This window comes from Thunnus albacares, chromosome 6, assembly GCF_914725855.1.
Source record: "Thunnus albacares chromosome 6, fThuAlb1.1, whole genome shotgun sequence".
Lineage (NCBI taxonomy): Eukaryota > Metazoa > Chordata > Actinopteri > Scombriformes > Scombridae > Thunnus > Thunnus albacares.
This window is the reverse complement of record NC_058111.1, coordinates 11,619,209-11,634,079: the sequence shown is the minus strand read 5'-3', so window position 1 is coordinate 11,634,079 and position 14,871 is coordinate 11,619,209. Positions and strand designations below refer to the sequence as shown.

The 14,871-nt window shown below is 38.0% G+C and overlaps 1 protein-coding gene across 2 annotated transcripts; it reads right to left on the bottom strand.

Annotated features, from left to right (window-relative positions):
* Nucleotides 1–3,122: 3,122 nt before the first annotated feature.
* Nucleotides 3,123–14,865, bottom strand: camkk1b (calcium/calmodulin-dependent protein kinase kinase 1, alpha b). Of its 2 annotated transcripts, none has more exons than XM_044353391.1 (18): nt 14,773–14,865; nt 13,558–13,787; nt 10,987–11,319; nt 10,845–10,892; nt 10,701–10,754; nt 10,557–10,608; nt 10,317–10,450; nt 9,613–9,649; nt 9,494–9,515; nt 9,259–9,347; nt 8,557–8,756; nt 8,324–8,377; nt 8,153–8,226; nt 7,632–7,719; nt 7,410–7,538; nt 6,658–6,761; nt 3,998–4,048; nt 3,123–3,641 (listed from the first exon to the last, which is right to left on the bottom strand). In XM_044353391.1, exons 3-18 carry the CDS (start codon nt 11,239–11,241, stop codon nt 3,560–3,562), a joined length of 1,473 nt encoding a protein of 490 aa, XP_044209326.1. In that variant the 5' UTR covers nt 11,242–11,319; nt 13,558–13,787; nt 14,773–14,865; the 3' UTR covers nt 3,123–3,559. The 2 variants fall into 2 exon arrangements, with proteins under 2 accessions (XP_044209326.1, XP_044209325.1); XM_044353390.1 differs by having other exon boundaries at nt 13,558–13,841; nt 14,773–14,850.
* Nucleotides 14,866–14,871: the final 6 nt, after the last annotated feature.

Here is a 14,871-nt window from a genome sequence, read left to right as displayed (position 1 = left end):
AGGGCCGGTGACGTGGAGTCGGCTGAGGCTGGAGGGGTGAAATGCGGCGTGGCGACAAGAATAGAGGGTTAACAGTAAGAGCCAAGGGTCAGTGTTTAGCTAAATAGCTGAGGCTGAACTACAGCTGGCTCTGAGTGTGGAAACTGAGTTTGGGTGTGGAACCAGACGCAAAGTTTCCCCTGCCCATTGATGGAACAATGACACCACAGTTACAGCCCCAAAAATAAAGACCTTACTATGTATTTAGACATACAGTAGCATAGAATAGAATAGAAAGAAATAGAATAGAATAGAGCATTACATTACTCGTGCAGGCAGGGAGCTGTAGAAAAAGAGCAGTCATACAGTGAAGTTACTACTCTGTATGAGCGCAGTATTGTGCTGTTGCATGGCAACAGTTTCCACAGAAATCTTTGCTCTGAAACACTCCTCTTTGGTCTTCACATAACTGCAGCGACAGAAAATGGGCTGACTGCAGGAATACAAATGGTCTCATGAACGCTTGCAGGGGCTAAAGAGTTGTTTTTATCTGTATTTTAATGTATTTAAGGAGCAGCTGGCACAGAGAATGTGACATGAGTGTTGACAAATTTCATAATCTAAACCATCTTAAAGACTGTATTTTATTGGAGGCTATAGGATGCTCAAGGATACAGGATGTGTGATAGAGATAAACATGTGACTTTAACTGATCAGACAGTAATAATGATTGAATGTGCACATACCAAGCTTTCATATAAAGCTTAAAAGTTTATCTGAAGATATTATGAGGCTTCAGCAGTCAAATAACTAAGAGTTAAATAACATGGATATCTTCCACAGTTACAGTTCTTTAAGTAAAAAAAATCCCTCTTTGAGTCTCAATGGACAGCGTTTCCCTGTTCAGCTGCAGTGGAGGGATAGTAGCTAAAAGAGAGAGAATCTGGCACTAAAATGACTGTAACTGACCTGTGAGTCTAGTAACTGTGAAAGATATTGACTTGATTTGACCAATTTGGATGCAGCTTCATATCAGCTTTAAATAAACTCTAAATACATTTTTGCACAGAAGGAGGACTGTGGATTTTGGACCCCCATCACGTACATATAAGTGCATTATGAAGGGATCTTCTAATGGTCAGTATGAACAGGGGGAATGATTACAGCAAGAAAAACCTGTTTCAATGTTCATTTGGGCAAAAATTACAATTAACTACTACTACTCTAGCACTACCAGCAGGTCAAAATGTCAATTTATTCAGTAATACCTGCAAACTAATGACATACCCATCAGCCTCAGCTGCACTTTGTGTTTAACTAGTAGATGTTAGCTTGCTAACATGCTAAACTAAGAAGGTGAGCACATAATACCTGCTAGACATCAACATGCTAGATCATGTTAGCATTTAGCTCAAAGCACTGCTGTACATAAGTACAGCCTCACAGAGCTGCTAACATTGTTGACAATACATGCAGGCCTACTAGTAAACAAATTCTAAACACATGCTATCAAATATCATCCATATCCATCATATGACTAAATTGTTCTAACTTACTTGGTCTTTAATGTGAATATTTTATGTTATGGATGGTATCTTTGATCACGATTCTCTATTCCATTTTATATTTTGCACCCCAGTTTAATTTAATCTTACCTCTGATACTTTCAGGTGGATGTGGTGAATGTGGAGTTAAACTTTTAGTATTCTACCAGCTGCACAATTTAACCTCTATAAAACAACTTCTCCTTTACTAAAGTATCCTTTACCACTTGTTCTGTTTCTCTTCACCACCTGTCACACAGTTTTATCCTGTTCCAGCTAAATACTAAAATAAAATTTAAAAAAAATAAATTAAAAACCATACCGCAGCTTTTCTGTTTCTTGCCATTGTTTTTCCATTTTCCATACTGAACTGTTCTTAGACCATCAGAGATATTGTTCCACCTACTACACACCTCCAGAAAAACCTTCAGGCCCACTCTACCTCAATAAATCCAACGGTGGGTCCACAGCTCAATCTGATGAACCTGAAATTAGCTCGGATCAGGATTGTTTGGGGACAGTAATGCTGAGATGGTGAGTGGCAGTGGCACTCCTGCTCAGGGATTTTACATTCTGCAGCATCATGCCTCCTCCTTATATCATCGGAACTGAACGCTCTATTTTTGCTGCACAATCAAAGAGGAGAAGAGAGCAGTGTTGGGATACAGTATGCATTTACTGAAATATGTATAAAAGGTGCCCTATACAGATGGGGTTTTTAATAGAATCCTCAAAATACAATTCTCATATTTTCCAGGAAATATATGAGAACTTTCATGGAGGAAAATTTTTTTTAAATCTTACAGTAAAGATCAGTAATCTTCAGGTAGAAAACATACTGCAAATAAATGATTTCCAACACGACTATCCACTTCACCCGTGAGAGCTGTACTGTGCTTTTGTAATTCACCACCTACGATAAATTTAAGTGAACAAGAACATAGAAATTCCCTCATAATAGTGTGTCTGTTTATTAATACGATAAAGTGCTGTCACCACATATTTACTGAACCAGGTAGGCAAGTATAAGCTGCACAATTATACTCATATTTCCTCATCCAGTAGGAAAATCTAAGTAAATTGTGTGAAATTTCAGATGGATCCTGAAAGGAGAAATCTGTAAGATCAGGGTCTTTGCAGCTTGTTCAGTGGAACCTCAACAGGGTGGATTATTGCTGTCACATGGGCTCAAACATGGGTCTGCTGGTTTAAAGGTGATCCCCTTACTGACAGAACAATGCTGCCCTCTACTGGTATGGAGAATGAAGTGCCTTGATACTGAAATGAGTCTTGATATTGAAATGAGTCAGATCTAAAAATGAATTCAGGCTACAGCAGCTGGCTGCAGGGTGTTTTTGAAGATTTGTCTTCAATACATGGTGATGTTGGAGTGTGAATTTGTACATTTTTACATGCTGTTACTTTGGAAAAAACAGAAGTACTGTTTCTGGATACGTAACTGAGACTGCCATCTGGTGTTTCACATTGAACACTACAAAACCATCATGTAATATATATATATATGTATATATATATGTATATATATATTACACAAAAAAAACTCCACAGCTTTTTATTTACAATCAATTAAAGTCAACGTTTCAATGTCATCTTTTATTATCTTCAACAGCTGTAGGAAAATGTAAAAATATCTTCATTATAGAGCATATTTACATTTTTAACACAATCCAATATTAGTAAATTACATTACATTCAAGAATTCATTCATCAATCATGCCTTACTGAATTTAAATATGCACACGACAGCAGACAAGCAGAGTGAACAGACAAAAATCTAATCTCATATGTAATCATGTCTTTTATTGAATGCATACGTGCGTTTCTACCCGTCTTTTCTATATTGAGTATATCACAAAATTACTGTATCACAATCTTCTGCACTAAAGTGAGAAAATATGCAAGCATGTAAGCGTAGCAAGTATGAAGCAAAAGCAACAAATTAGGAAAGAGATGTAAAGACAGGTACAAAATGAACGGTCTCTTCTTCTTTTTATCTGTGTTCATGATACATCTGTTTAATCCGTGCACTCAGTAAATGTATCATCTTCGTACAGGTCCTCCAGCTCTCCGTCTCTGCTCCCCTCGTTGCTGACTTTCCTGTGGGCGACAAACGCTCGATCATGTTGTCGAAGCTACTAAGTGAGATTGCAGATGAGAAGGAGGAGGAGGTGGAGCGGGGTGCGGGTAACACTAGACTAAAAATGTCATAGAATACATGTCCTCCACAGCACAGCTCATCACTTTTCATACACATCAACCTCAAGAGGACACATGAGAGACAGGAGCACAAAGCACTCAGCTGTGTGTGTCCATTTATTTTGGGTACAGCTCGTTGTTGAGAGCTCTGTGTTGTCTTGTCCCTCTTAAATCCTCTTAAGGTTTAACAAACAACTGGTGAGCTGAGCTGAGTATGAAACATACAAGCTCAACCTAAACGCTCCTGAAATATTTACCTCAAGGAAGGATGAAGATGAGGCGAAGACCCTATTAAGCCCCAAGAGTCACTGCAAGAAAGAGGAGATTGTGTATAAAAGGCCAGACTTTATGCGCTGTCCACTAGCAACACCATTAATGATAAACAATAAACAATAAACAATGTTGGGCTCGACAGTGACGATGTCACTTTGCTCCAAATTTGATTTGATTATAGCAGGACTGGGGTGGTTTAAAAGAATAGCCCGACATTTAGGGAAATACGCTTCTTTGCGTTTTTGCTGAGTTAGATGAGAAGATTGGTACCAATCAGTTAAATATGTTGGTTAGCTTAGCTTAGCATACAGACTAGAAACAGGGAATCAACTAGCCTGGTTCTATCCAAATATAACGAAATCCTAGGGTTACCTACAACCAAAGAATTTCCTCGTCAACTAGTAGTTGTTAGTTCAAGCCATTAGTCGACTAGTCACATGTTTATGATATTCATTTAATTATTTAAATATATATTTTGTGGGGCATCAGGAAATGGTTTGAGCTTCAGGGTTTAGAAATATTTTTTAAGTAACATCGTCAACACTGTGCTACATTACAGAGAAATACAAAACGAGTCTTTAAGTATAAATTTTACAAGCACACACAGTTAATGTCAATGCTAACTGCAAAAGTGGTGATGATTCTGAATGTGTCAGAAAAACCAGCGAGGAGACTGAACATTTTAATTTATTTTAACACAGTATAACATCATACCACTAATGAACTTGTTGGCTGACAGATGGGATCAGTGGTGTGCAGAGCTGTCGAAGCTCCACCGGGTGGCCATTCTGAGATGGTACCAAATCGAGATTCAACCAAACTCAGGCGATCAAACTGCATGTTTTCTGCGATGCTAGTGAAACGGCATACAGTGCTGTTGTCTATTTTTGTGCGACTAACCGACCATGAGTGAGTCTTGATCAATCCGTACAAAAACTGACACGAAAATGACAATTTGTGATCTCAGTGGTGATTAAAAACCGTAAATTGCTCTTTATGCTAAGCTAAGCTAATCTACTGCTGGCTGTAGCTTCATATTTAAAGGACAAAGTTGAGAGTGGTATCAATCTTCTCATCTCTCGCCAACAAAGCAAATGTGTGTATTTATGAAAATGTCAAACTATTCCTTAAAGCTTCAAAGTTTGAAATTTTAAACTTCTGTAATCTGTAAATATTATTACAGTGCCTCCATCAGGCCAGTTGGTTTATTATTGGTTTATTGGTTATTGGTTTATTATTCCAGAACATATAGAGACCCAAAGTGTTAAAAATAACTTGACAAATAAAATCTTATGAAATAGATAGTCATATGAATGAATACAGAACAAATATGTAATATTAACATGAAATTGGGAAACAATCCAATACATTTTAAAGCTCAGCTAATTATTGTAGCTACACTATTTCATCCCTACCTTCTTTTCACAACAACGCTTTTTTTTAAAATTCCCATAGTTTTTATTCTAAAATGACACTTTTACACTTTTGTCACAAAGTCTTTGTCAAACAAGACAAACAGGACTGAAACAGTTGTGTGATTGGTTGTTACAGAAAACCAATTACATAACTATTTGGAAAAAAGACATTTTGAAATAAAGAATACTGGAATTAAATACAACATATCATGAAAAGAAGCCTGATTAAATAATGATTCATGAGGATGAGTTTTATTTATTTACTGGATTGTTTTACAATTTCATGGTAATATTTTATATTTCGTCTGCATTTATTTATATTCACAATATTTCATGACTACCACCTCCAACTTCTGCCAAAACGGATCAGAGATCAAATCTGAATAGAAAGTGTAAACTTTAATAAAACTGTTGCTATTAAAGTAGACACATAAGTGTAATATTTAAACACTGGAACAAACTGCCACATCATCCCTCCAAGAAGATCAAATTTAACAATTTAGATCTTCTTATTAAAGCTGACTGAAGAGCCAAACTACACCTTTCAAACTGTAAAATATACAGCATCCTCTCTCTCAGCCACTCTAATAGACCTTCAACATATATTTATCACCTCAATCTCACCATCAGCCTTGACATGATTTCACCATTTACACATCACATGTGTCAGATAGACAGACAGCCTGATCCAAACTCTCTCTCTCCACAGATTTAACTGTGTGGGAGACTGCGGCGTTGTACACTGTACTGGTGGTGACTGGGTTAGTGTGGAGGAGGATGTAGCTGCAGTGCCACATCTCTTCCCATGGAGGTGTAATTAGCTGTGCCAGCGGCCCCCCACAGAGGGGACTGGCTTGTTAATGGAAAACAAAAGCAGCGCAGCCATTACTGCTGCCGCAGGGGCTTCCATTTAGCTTATCAGGAGAGGAGAAATACTTTTATCTGCCTGCGCGGGCTGCTAATTTATGGACTAAAACAAAACAAATACACATCATAAGAACTACAGTCAGTATTCAAAGATTAGTGGTTCAGATATGGTGGTATATTAGACTTGTCTTATGCTATGTAATATAGTTAATATGAGAGACACTCTCCACACATATATGTAACCAACTGAATCTATTTTTATCCAAGCATCTGCTTGCTGCTTTGTTTTGTTAGAGGCCTAATCGCAGAGCTGGCAGTTTGGCAGAGCAGAGCAGGCAGGATTTGCAGAGTAGGCTACTTACGTAAGAAGACCTCCAGGGGCAGACATGGACCTCTCTGCCCGTCTGACCTGACACTCAAAGGGATTACTGAAAGACCGCTTCCTCAGCATGGACTTCACCACAATCTGCAGCGGACATCAGAGAGAGTCACGATAAAATAAACAAACAAACAACATTATGATACTATCAGCTAATTCTCCACAACAAAGTGTACACTTAAAAAAGTTTTAAATTTTAAATGAAATCCCTTTAAATAATCACACTTTAATTTTCTGGAAAGCTGTTTTTTGAGCGGTTACTTCATAGTTTGTAGTGCTGAGAATACCATCACAGATAATTCATCTATCTTGTCATATATAACTATTGCAATTTCACAACTTTAAAGGCAATATGATCGAAAAAATTGCATTTTTGTGTCATCTGTCAAGCACATCTGTGTCATCCTGTGTTTGTTATTGTCCTGCCTGCCACACCAACTCCTTATGACTTTATAATTGTGCACCTTTCTTTGTTAAATGCACCTCTGTGTCTTGAGAGTCTGGTAGATGTTAATGGTTGTGACATAAAAGTTAGTCTCTGAGCAAGTTGTTTAAGTATGAAATGGAAATTATAGGATCTCAGAGGGAAATGGATTTTAAGAGAAGGTCTAAAGGAGTAAATCTGATATATATATTTAATATATATATATATATATATATATATTTCAGTGGGAGGCAACATGGCCTCTATAGTGTTAAATAATGTCAACACATGGAGCAGTCCTTGCGACTCACCACAGTGGAGAGGCTGGGGATGAGTTTTACGCTGTTCTGCACCTCCTCATCTGTGACCTCCACCGCCGTGCAGTGCTCCTCCTCCAGAGGGAGAGGATTTGAGCCGTTCTCTGTCACCCACGGATGGAGCTGCGACAGCGAAACATAAAACAACACTTCCATCATGAAAGACTTGTGGACACATAATCTGTTGTTTCTATTCATTTTTTCTTTACCAGCCACCTTAATTTCAGGGATGGTGATTCTTGTTTCAGGGTTTTTATCCAACATCCTTTCAATGAGCTCCTTCAGTTCTGTACTTATCGATGGCCTGTGAGACAGAAAAAAACATAAAGTAACAAACAGTTTGTCTGCCTCTTTAAAAAAGAAAGACTTATGTCAGCATGAACAGATGCAATGTGTCATCATGAGTATCAAAAAAGGAGACTGAAAGAAACACACACAAGTCAGTCAATAGACTAAAAACATGTGATATATTTCCCAGTATTAACGTCTTCCCACTAACAAACAAATGAACACCTGTTGTTTATAAGCCTTCTGCTTCAGTTCATCACTTTTTTCTCTCAAATCAAGAAAAATATCTATAAAAAATTGGTCACTTGTTGCCAAAATTGTCTGTCTAGAGAAAAACATCATACACTGTATGAAGAGACCTTAGTTTGGACCTATACTGAGGAAACATGCAAACAAAGCAAGTTAATCTAATTGTTATAAGCCATGCCTGCTGTCTAAATGTTTCTTACATTTCTGGAAACTCCACAGGTTTGTTCTTGATCTTGTTGTGCAGAGAAACGATATATTCATCATAAAAAGGGCACTGCAATGGGACAATCACAAGGAAATTATTTCAATATTAAAATGTTGTGTTTGACTGTCTTTTTATTCAGTGTGAATTGTGCTGAGAACTTGCTTACCTTCCCAAAGACAAAACAGTATAGTGTGACTCCCATCGCCCACACGTCTAATGCCTGGTAAACAAACACGGTAATTATCAGGACTGTGTCATTACTGAGACGCTCACAGTAGGCGTTAGGACATAATTTCTTGATAATGTCTTGCAATTAAACACAGTCTGATATGATGAGTCATATTCAGTGATTAACACAGTCTGTTTTCTAGCTGACCAACACAACAAGTTTCATCCCACCTTTCCGCTGAAGCTCTGCTCGTGTTCAGTCATCGTCTCAGGGGCCATGAAGGCCGGCGTCCCTGCCGTGCTCGACAGGAGGGCGTCTGACCCCTCAAACTCGTTGCTCACTCCAAAGTCTGCGATCTTGACATGACCGTCGTCCCCCAGCAGCAGGTTGGAAGGTTTAATGTCTCTGTGGATGATCTTGTGGTAGTGCACTGGACAAGGCAGAAATGCAGAGATGCCAACGTGATGAATGTCTGCTGATCAGCTAATATGATAATTTGGTATAATTGCTATAATTGTACCAATATTATGAAAAAAAATCAACATACCAATGATACTGAAATGATCTTTTTTATGTCTTTAACAGTGCAAAAGGTTGAAGATGTTTTAAATAATAATAACTGTGATAATAGCCAGTGAGAAAGAGTTGTAATTTTTCAATTCAATTGCAGATTTTAAATTGAACAACATATGCAAGCAAAACTAGCTATATTATTTTGACTTTTAAAAACCAGTATGTGTGGAAAGAGATACCGCTTTCAGCTTGTTCGGGGCACTAAAGTTGGAGATTTTCTACATGTAATGGCTTTAACAAACCAGTGAGCAGATTTGATGTGAGTGTAATCACAAGCTTTATGACTTTGAATAAAGCAAAGGTTATGAGTACATGAAATGTTTTGACTCTATATAAAATATCTTATCAGTAAAACTTACAATACTCTATTCCCAGGACGATGTCTCGAAAGTAAAAGCGAGCCTGCTCCTCTGTGAAAGGGTTGTCTGTAGGCACCTCCATCACTGGTCTGATCAATAGGAGAAGTGGAGAAAAAAAAGAAAAAAATTAAATAGATATATTAAATTTCATAGAACCAGTAACGATTTTATTCATGTCCAACCGGTCTCTACTTGGGAGCTTGACAGCAGACATTAATGTGCACAATAAACGTACCCTTTCGGCACCAATTCGAAGGCTTGAGGACAAATAATCAGAATTGAATGACATTGACTCTGTATTGAAACGTTAGGAGATAAATCCAACTACTGTGAAAAGAATAAATGAAACCCTACCCATGTGAAGTCCATCTTCATCAGGGTCATCAAGCACCTGAAGAACATTAGAAATCGCATACTCTGCCTCATTTTACAAAAATATATATAGTCCAATTATTTATTATTTTATTGTAGATGTAATTGTAACTGTAACATGAGATGCTTTTGTGGGTTGTATAGCTCATGAACTCACACAGGTGTTATCAGTTATTTTTGCTGATTCTTAGGACTGTGTAGGTGTGTTCAAGCTGTGCCTGACTGACACTTTTTCACTCTCCTGTGATTTGTGTGAAACATCTTTATCATTCATATTAGTACATTTAGTGCTCCTCCTACCTAGGTCTAATCAGCCACAATAAATAAAAACATTTCAAAAACAAAACAATTCATTTTCTTTTCACATGTCTTTGGTTGAATTTTTCTGCTTTTGTTATACACCCACGCCTTGTTATACACACTAAAATATATTTTTTAGCACATGAATATATCAAAACAAACCTTTTTTTCTTTGTGTAGTTTGTTTAATCCCAATCTCTATCTTATGTCATACAGAAACATGCCAAACTACAGTGGAAATTTACTCAAAGTCCTTTCATGGGACCCGCAAACTGCAGCGTAATCGCTTTTTTAAGTTCAACTCCTCCGTTGTCACCATTAATCAGTCTGATTCCACTGTAATCACTGAAATAAACTAGTGTGTAGTAATGCAGGACATGTCTGACCTCCACTAGTTTCACCACATTATGATGGTACAGTTTCTTCAGGATTGCGATCTCCTTGTAGACTCTCTCCAGGGGCAACATGGCCTTAGGGAATGGATCCTGCTGGGAGTTTGATCCTTGAGGAGGCAGGCGGCCTGAAATTACACAAACAAACACACACAGATGGATAAGAAATCAGAAAACATATTGCTACCAACAGCACAGGAATGGACAGATCTGAGTCATGGAAATTTCACTCACGCAAAAATCCGCACTGCCTCATCAGCTTCTTCTTTGAAACAACTTTCATTGCCTGAATAAATGAGATAAAGGGAACGATTATGACGACAAACTAACATGCAAACACTTTGGCCTTGAATGCACAAAATATAAGATTCAACTTACATAATACTGTTCAGAATCTTCATTATAAGCTAATTTCACCACTCCGTATGAACCCTGGGGTGTAAAAAGAAGAAAGGTGTATTTTAAATTCCTTTGACATCCTCCCTGTGTCCCCTAAATTACTGGATGATGCTTATTAATCACCTTTCCAATCTCATTCTTCAGCTTATACTGGTTGAGCTGGACACAGTCCTGCAGAAATTACAGGGGGAATTCAATCAGTAAAGCATCTAATTAGTAACAAATTACGTCAAAAATCCAGCTCTGTCAGTTTAAGACTCCTCACATCAGCGTCTGTGATGGACACACGTTTGGTCTCAATGGTCGGCTGCCGAGAAATGCGGCTCCCTCGCTCCTGCAGCGACATCTTCCTGTCAGAGAGGCGAGCTCTGTGAGAGCTGGTGGGCCTCGGAGCACCCGACCTGTAGCCATTAGGCGGGGTCACACGGTTGGCAGCCACATTCATGGCTGCCACCAAGTCATCCAGTTCGGCGTGGTGCTCCGAGTCCATTTCTGCCCTGCAGACGGTGTCGGCGCTCATGGTGGTTTGTTCTCGTCCACTCACAGCTGAACGTCCCAGAGCTGGCTTGGTGAAAGCACCTGAGGATGCATCACTGCGCTGAGAGGTGTAAAAGCAGAGATGTGAGACTTGGTTAGTTAAGCTGACTTTCTTTTTGTCAAATGTATGTTTTTATCATGTTGTACTGTTCTTCTGTGTTGCTGTTGAAGTGCTTCAAAATCCAGACTCTAAACCCTGACAGTCATCAACAGAACAGCAACCTTTTTTGTTCAAGAAACAAAATTCAAATATGCTTATTGTTTGTTTTTCTGACACTATAGCTTGCAGATGCATAGCTTCTTAGAAGCTGACTCATATCTGGGATGTCAAGTTGACTTGAGAGAAAACGCTCCCAAGCAGGTGTCAACTCTTGCAAGCGGATCTTCATACCATACTGCATGAATGAAAATCAGTGGCTGGGTAGAAGATAAGAAGTCAATCTAAAAATGTATGGTATGGAAAACTATGAACAATTTGTAGTTAATGGGTCAAAACTTAAAAAACACAAGTAGTATAGTCCTTTAATATTTTATAAAATTCAAGAAACTTTGTCTGTTACATAATAAGAGAAATTCCTCTTTGTCACAGAATTACAAGTTTCTGTTCTGTTACTCCACCAATTTTACAAAGTCTGTCTTAGGAAAAGCTACTGCATAAAAAAGTTGTATAAAGCCTTTTGGGACTCCAGAGAGAGCTGTGCAAAATCTCATAAATTGCCTCAACTGATGTCACTTCGGTCAGTGTCAGTCAAGACTGAAGACTTCAAGTTTGAAAAGGAAAAAAATATCAGGATGTAAAGAACCAGAAAGAAGTGAGTTTACCAGACCTCTGTGGCCCGCTACTCATCTCTGCTTGAAGCTAGCCCTTCTAGCATAAAACACCTGAACCTGCATAGTTGAGAGAATGTAGTTGAGTTGCATTGTGGGTAATGTAGGTGACAGGTTTTGACGAAGGAAGAAGAATGCGTGGAATAAAAAAGATGATATCTCTGATTCTGCTGCATTGATTTTTATCATCTTTTATTCCTATTTTTGGAGTAGCCTACTCGTTTATGTTCTAATAACACCATTAACATTCAATACATTGTTGATTTTTCAACTTTACATTCAGTGGATTAATTCAGATACTCTTGTTTTATTTATCAGTAGCACCTCTTCTTGAATGACTAGCAAACTTGTGCTGATCAGGCCTTTTTCACAGCAGACATTTTGACTCATCGCAGGAAAGGTCCAAGCGTAACTAATAACATTAACGATGGCTCCGTTCCATTAAGCAAGTAAATGATTCCGATGAGTCAGCATGTATCCATGGACTGGCTCACATAAATAGAATAAAGTCGTCTTTCATGTTATAAGTATTATCTCTGCTTTTTCTGCGAAGCCAAGTCGACGTCTGCTCTAAAAAGGTCTCTTTGAGGCAAATTTGTGATTTCGGATTATATAAACAACATTGATTTAATCTTACTTATTCTTTTTAATAGTATTAGAGGTCACTTGTACTACCATCATTAAATTGAATTTTAAAAGGAATGAACTGCAAACTGCCCTAAAACTTGAGTCTTACATTCCCTTTGGAGAGTTTAAAGCTTGATTATCTGATGTTTTTTATGATTCATGTATTGTTTTTTATTTATTCCTTGTTTGTTGTGTTGTTTCTGTCTGCTGGTTGTGTTCTTGTCTTATGAGTGTTTCTTGTCCTCAGGTCTCTCTTGGAAAAGAGATCTTAAGCTCAATGAGACTGCCAGATTAAATAAAGATCAAATCAAATTAAAAATAATATTCATCATATTAACAATCTGTTTATTTCCTTCTGCGTTTGAGCCTCTTGGCCCCCAAACTGCTGCTTGAAAAAAACAACTACTGTTCTCTTGTCCTGAGTTTCCTTTAACAGTTGGAACAAGCCTCAGATAAGAATTGTGGGTAACATAAATAAAAACAAACACAGGAAATGAGCAATGTCACCCTCTGACACTAGGATCCTTATGAGCGGGACTCACTGTTTCCTAAAATACAACACAGAGAACTGAAAAGCTTCTTATGCAACACAGTAGAAAGCTTGAACATTCAGAGCAGATTCACACCACTATGTTTGTTGTGCATGTTATGTATGTTTTAAGGCTGCTACAGTTTGTGCAAGATGAGGAAAAAAAGCAACATGTAAACCTGTAAAACATGATTCTTGAAACTGATAAACATTTCTTAGTTAAGATATCCTAGCCTGACTCTCATCTGAACCCTTCTGACACAAATACAATTCTGTGTAAGCTGAACTATGAGGTAAATTATTTGCTTTACTTACAAAGCGCTGGTGTCCTGTGTTGAGGGCTGGTGCAGTTAATCTGCATGTTGCCCCGCCGCTCTCAGGAGGAGAAACTGGTTTGTGTCTCAGTGCAGGACTTTCACTGATGAGCAGGGAGAGACCGTCTTAAGGATTAACTGAGGCCACATATAGCCGAGGCAGGGTTATTCTGAGGGAGGCCCGCAGTGGTCACCTGGATAGTGGGCTGTGTTGACAGGCGTCATCCTGGTCTGGACAGGACACACACACACACACACACACAGGACATTAGGATGATCTGGAGTCTGTAAAGGAGGAGAAAAGCCCACAGTGGTAGTAACAGGATGTCAACAACATACTTTTGTTAGCTTGTATGAGACAATCACCATATACTGTATTTACATAGACTGAAAAATGTTTTATAATGTTTTTATTTTACTCTCCTTTAATCACTGCATATAACATTTTCTGATATGCACATATAGTAAATAGGTGGTTGTACTCTCATCAATGGCAGAGCAGCATTAATTCTGCAATATGTATGTTATGTACACATTATCACATGTAATTTTCTTATATATTTTCATAAGCCCTCATGTATCCTGTGGGAGCTGGTTTAAGCCTCTTATCTGCAGAGTAGGAATAACATCCTTAAACATGAGGAGAATTATGCTTTGACTACATGCAAAGGTAACAGGCCTGATACACTCGATCTGCACAGGCTAAATTTAAATAGACTGCAACCACAGTACCTTGCAAGGCTATAAACGTGTAGGCTGTTGCACGTTTTTGTTGTTTCAAACTCTTATTTGAGGCATTTAAAAGAAAATCGATGCAGACTGTAAGAGTGATTTGAAAAATGTAAAGATTATTTCTTAACGATTGAATATTGGTAACAGCTCTACTAGGCTGATTTTTGTTGTCAATATTGGAACCTGCTATCCAAAATTGCCTAAATTAAAGATGCATTTCATGTCAGTTAGCATTTTGATTTTTTTGGGGAGAAAATTCAATTCTTTTAATGAATTATTTCCAGGCTGTGCAACATGTTCTAGTGCAGCAGACACTTCACACAAACAACCATTAAATCAGTGTTTCAATCTGCCTTGAAGCTCAAAAAATTGATAGAATAGGCCACACACAAAAACATGCGGTATAATTGTTACAATTTTGTTTGATTGTGTAAAGCTAAAACAAATAGCTAGCAATTAACTTAAAAACACATCTTTATCTTACCTCAAATTCATAAGATGTCGCCAAACAGTGTCATTTTTTTAAGGTCATTTGTGTCGAGTGCGCCGTTGTCGTATAAAACCGCGGTTTCCTACAACGCCT

Bases quoted from the DNA above. Each gene is read 5' to 3' on its own strand.
- camkk1b (XM_044353391.1), bottom strand. From the start codon at position 11,241: ATGAGCGCCGACACCGTCTGCAGGGCAGAAATGGACTCGGAGCACCAC. The intron at 10,609-10,700 runs GTAAGTTGAATC...TCATTTATTCAG, and splicing joins AAGATTCTGAACAGTATTAT to GCAATGAAAGTTGTTTCAAA. The intron at 9,650-10,316 runs GTCAGACATGTC...AATGTTCTTCAG, and splicing joins ATGTGGTGAAACTAGTGGAG to GTGCTTGATGACCCTGATGA.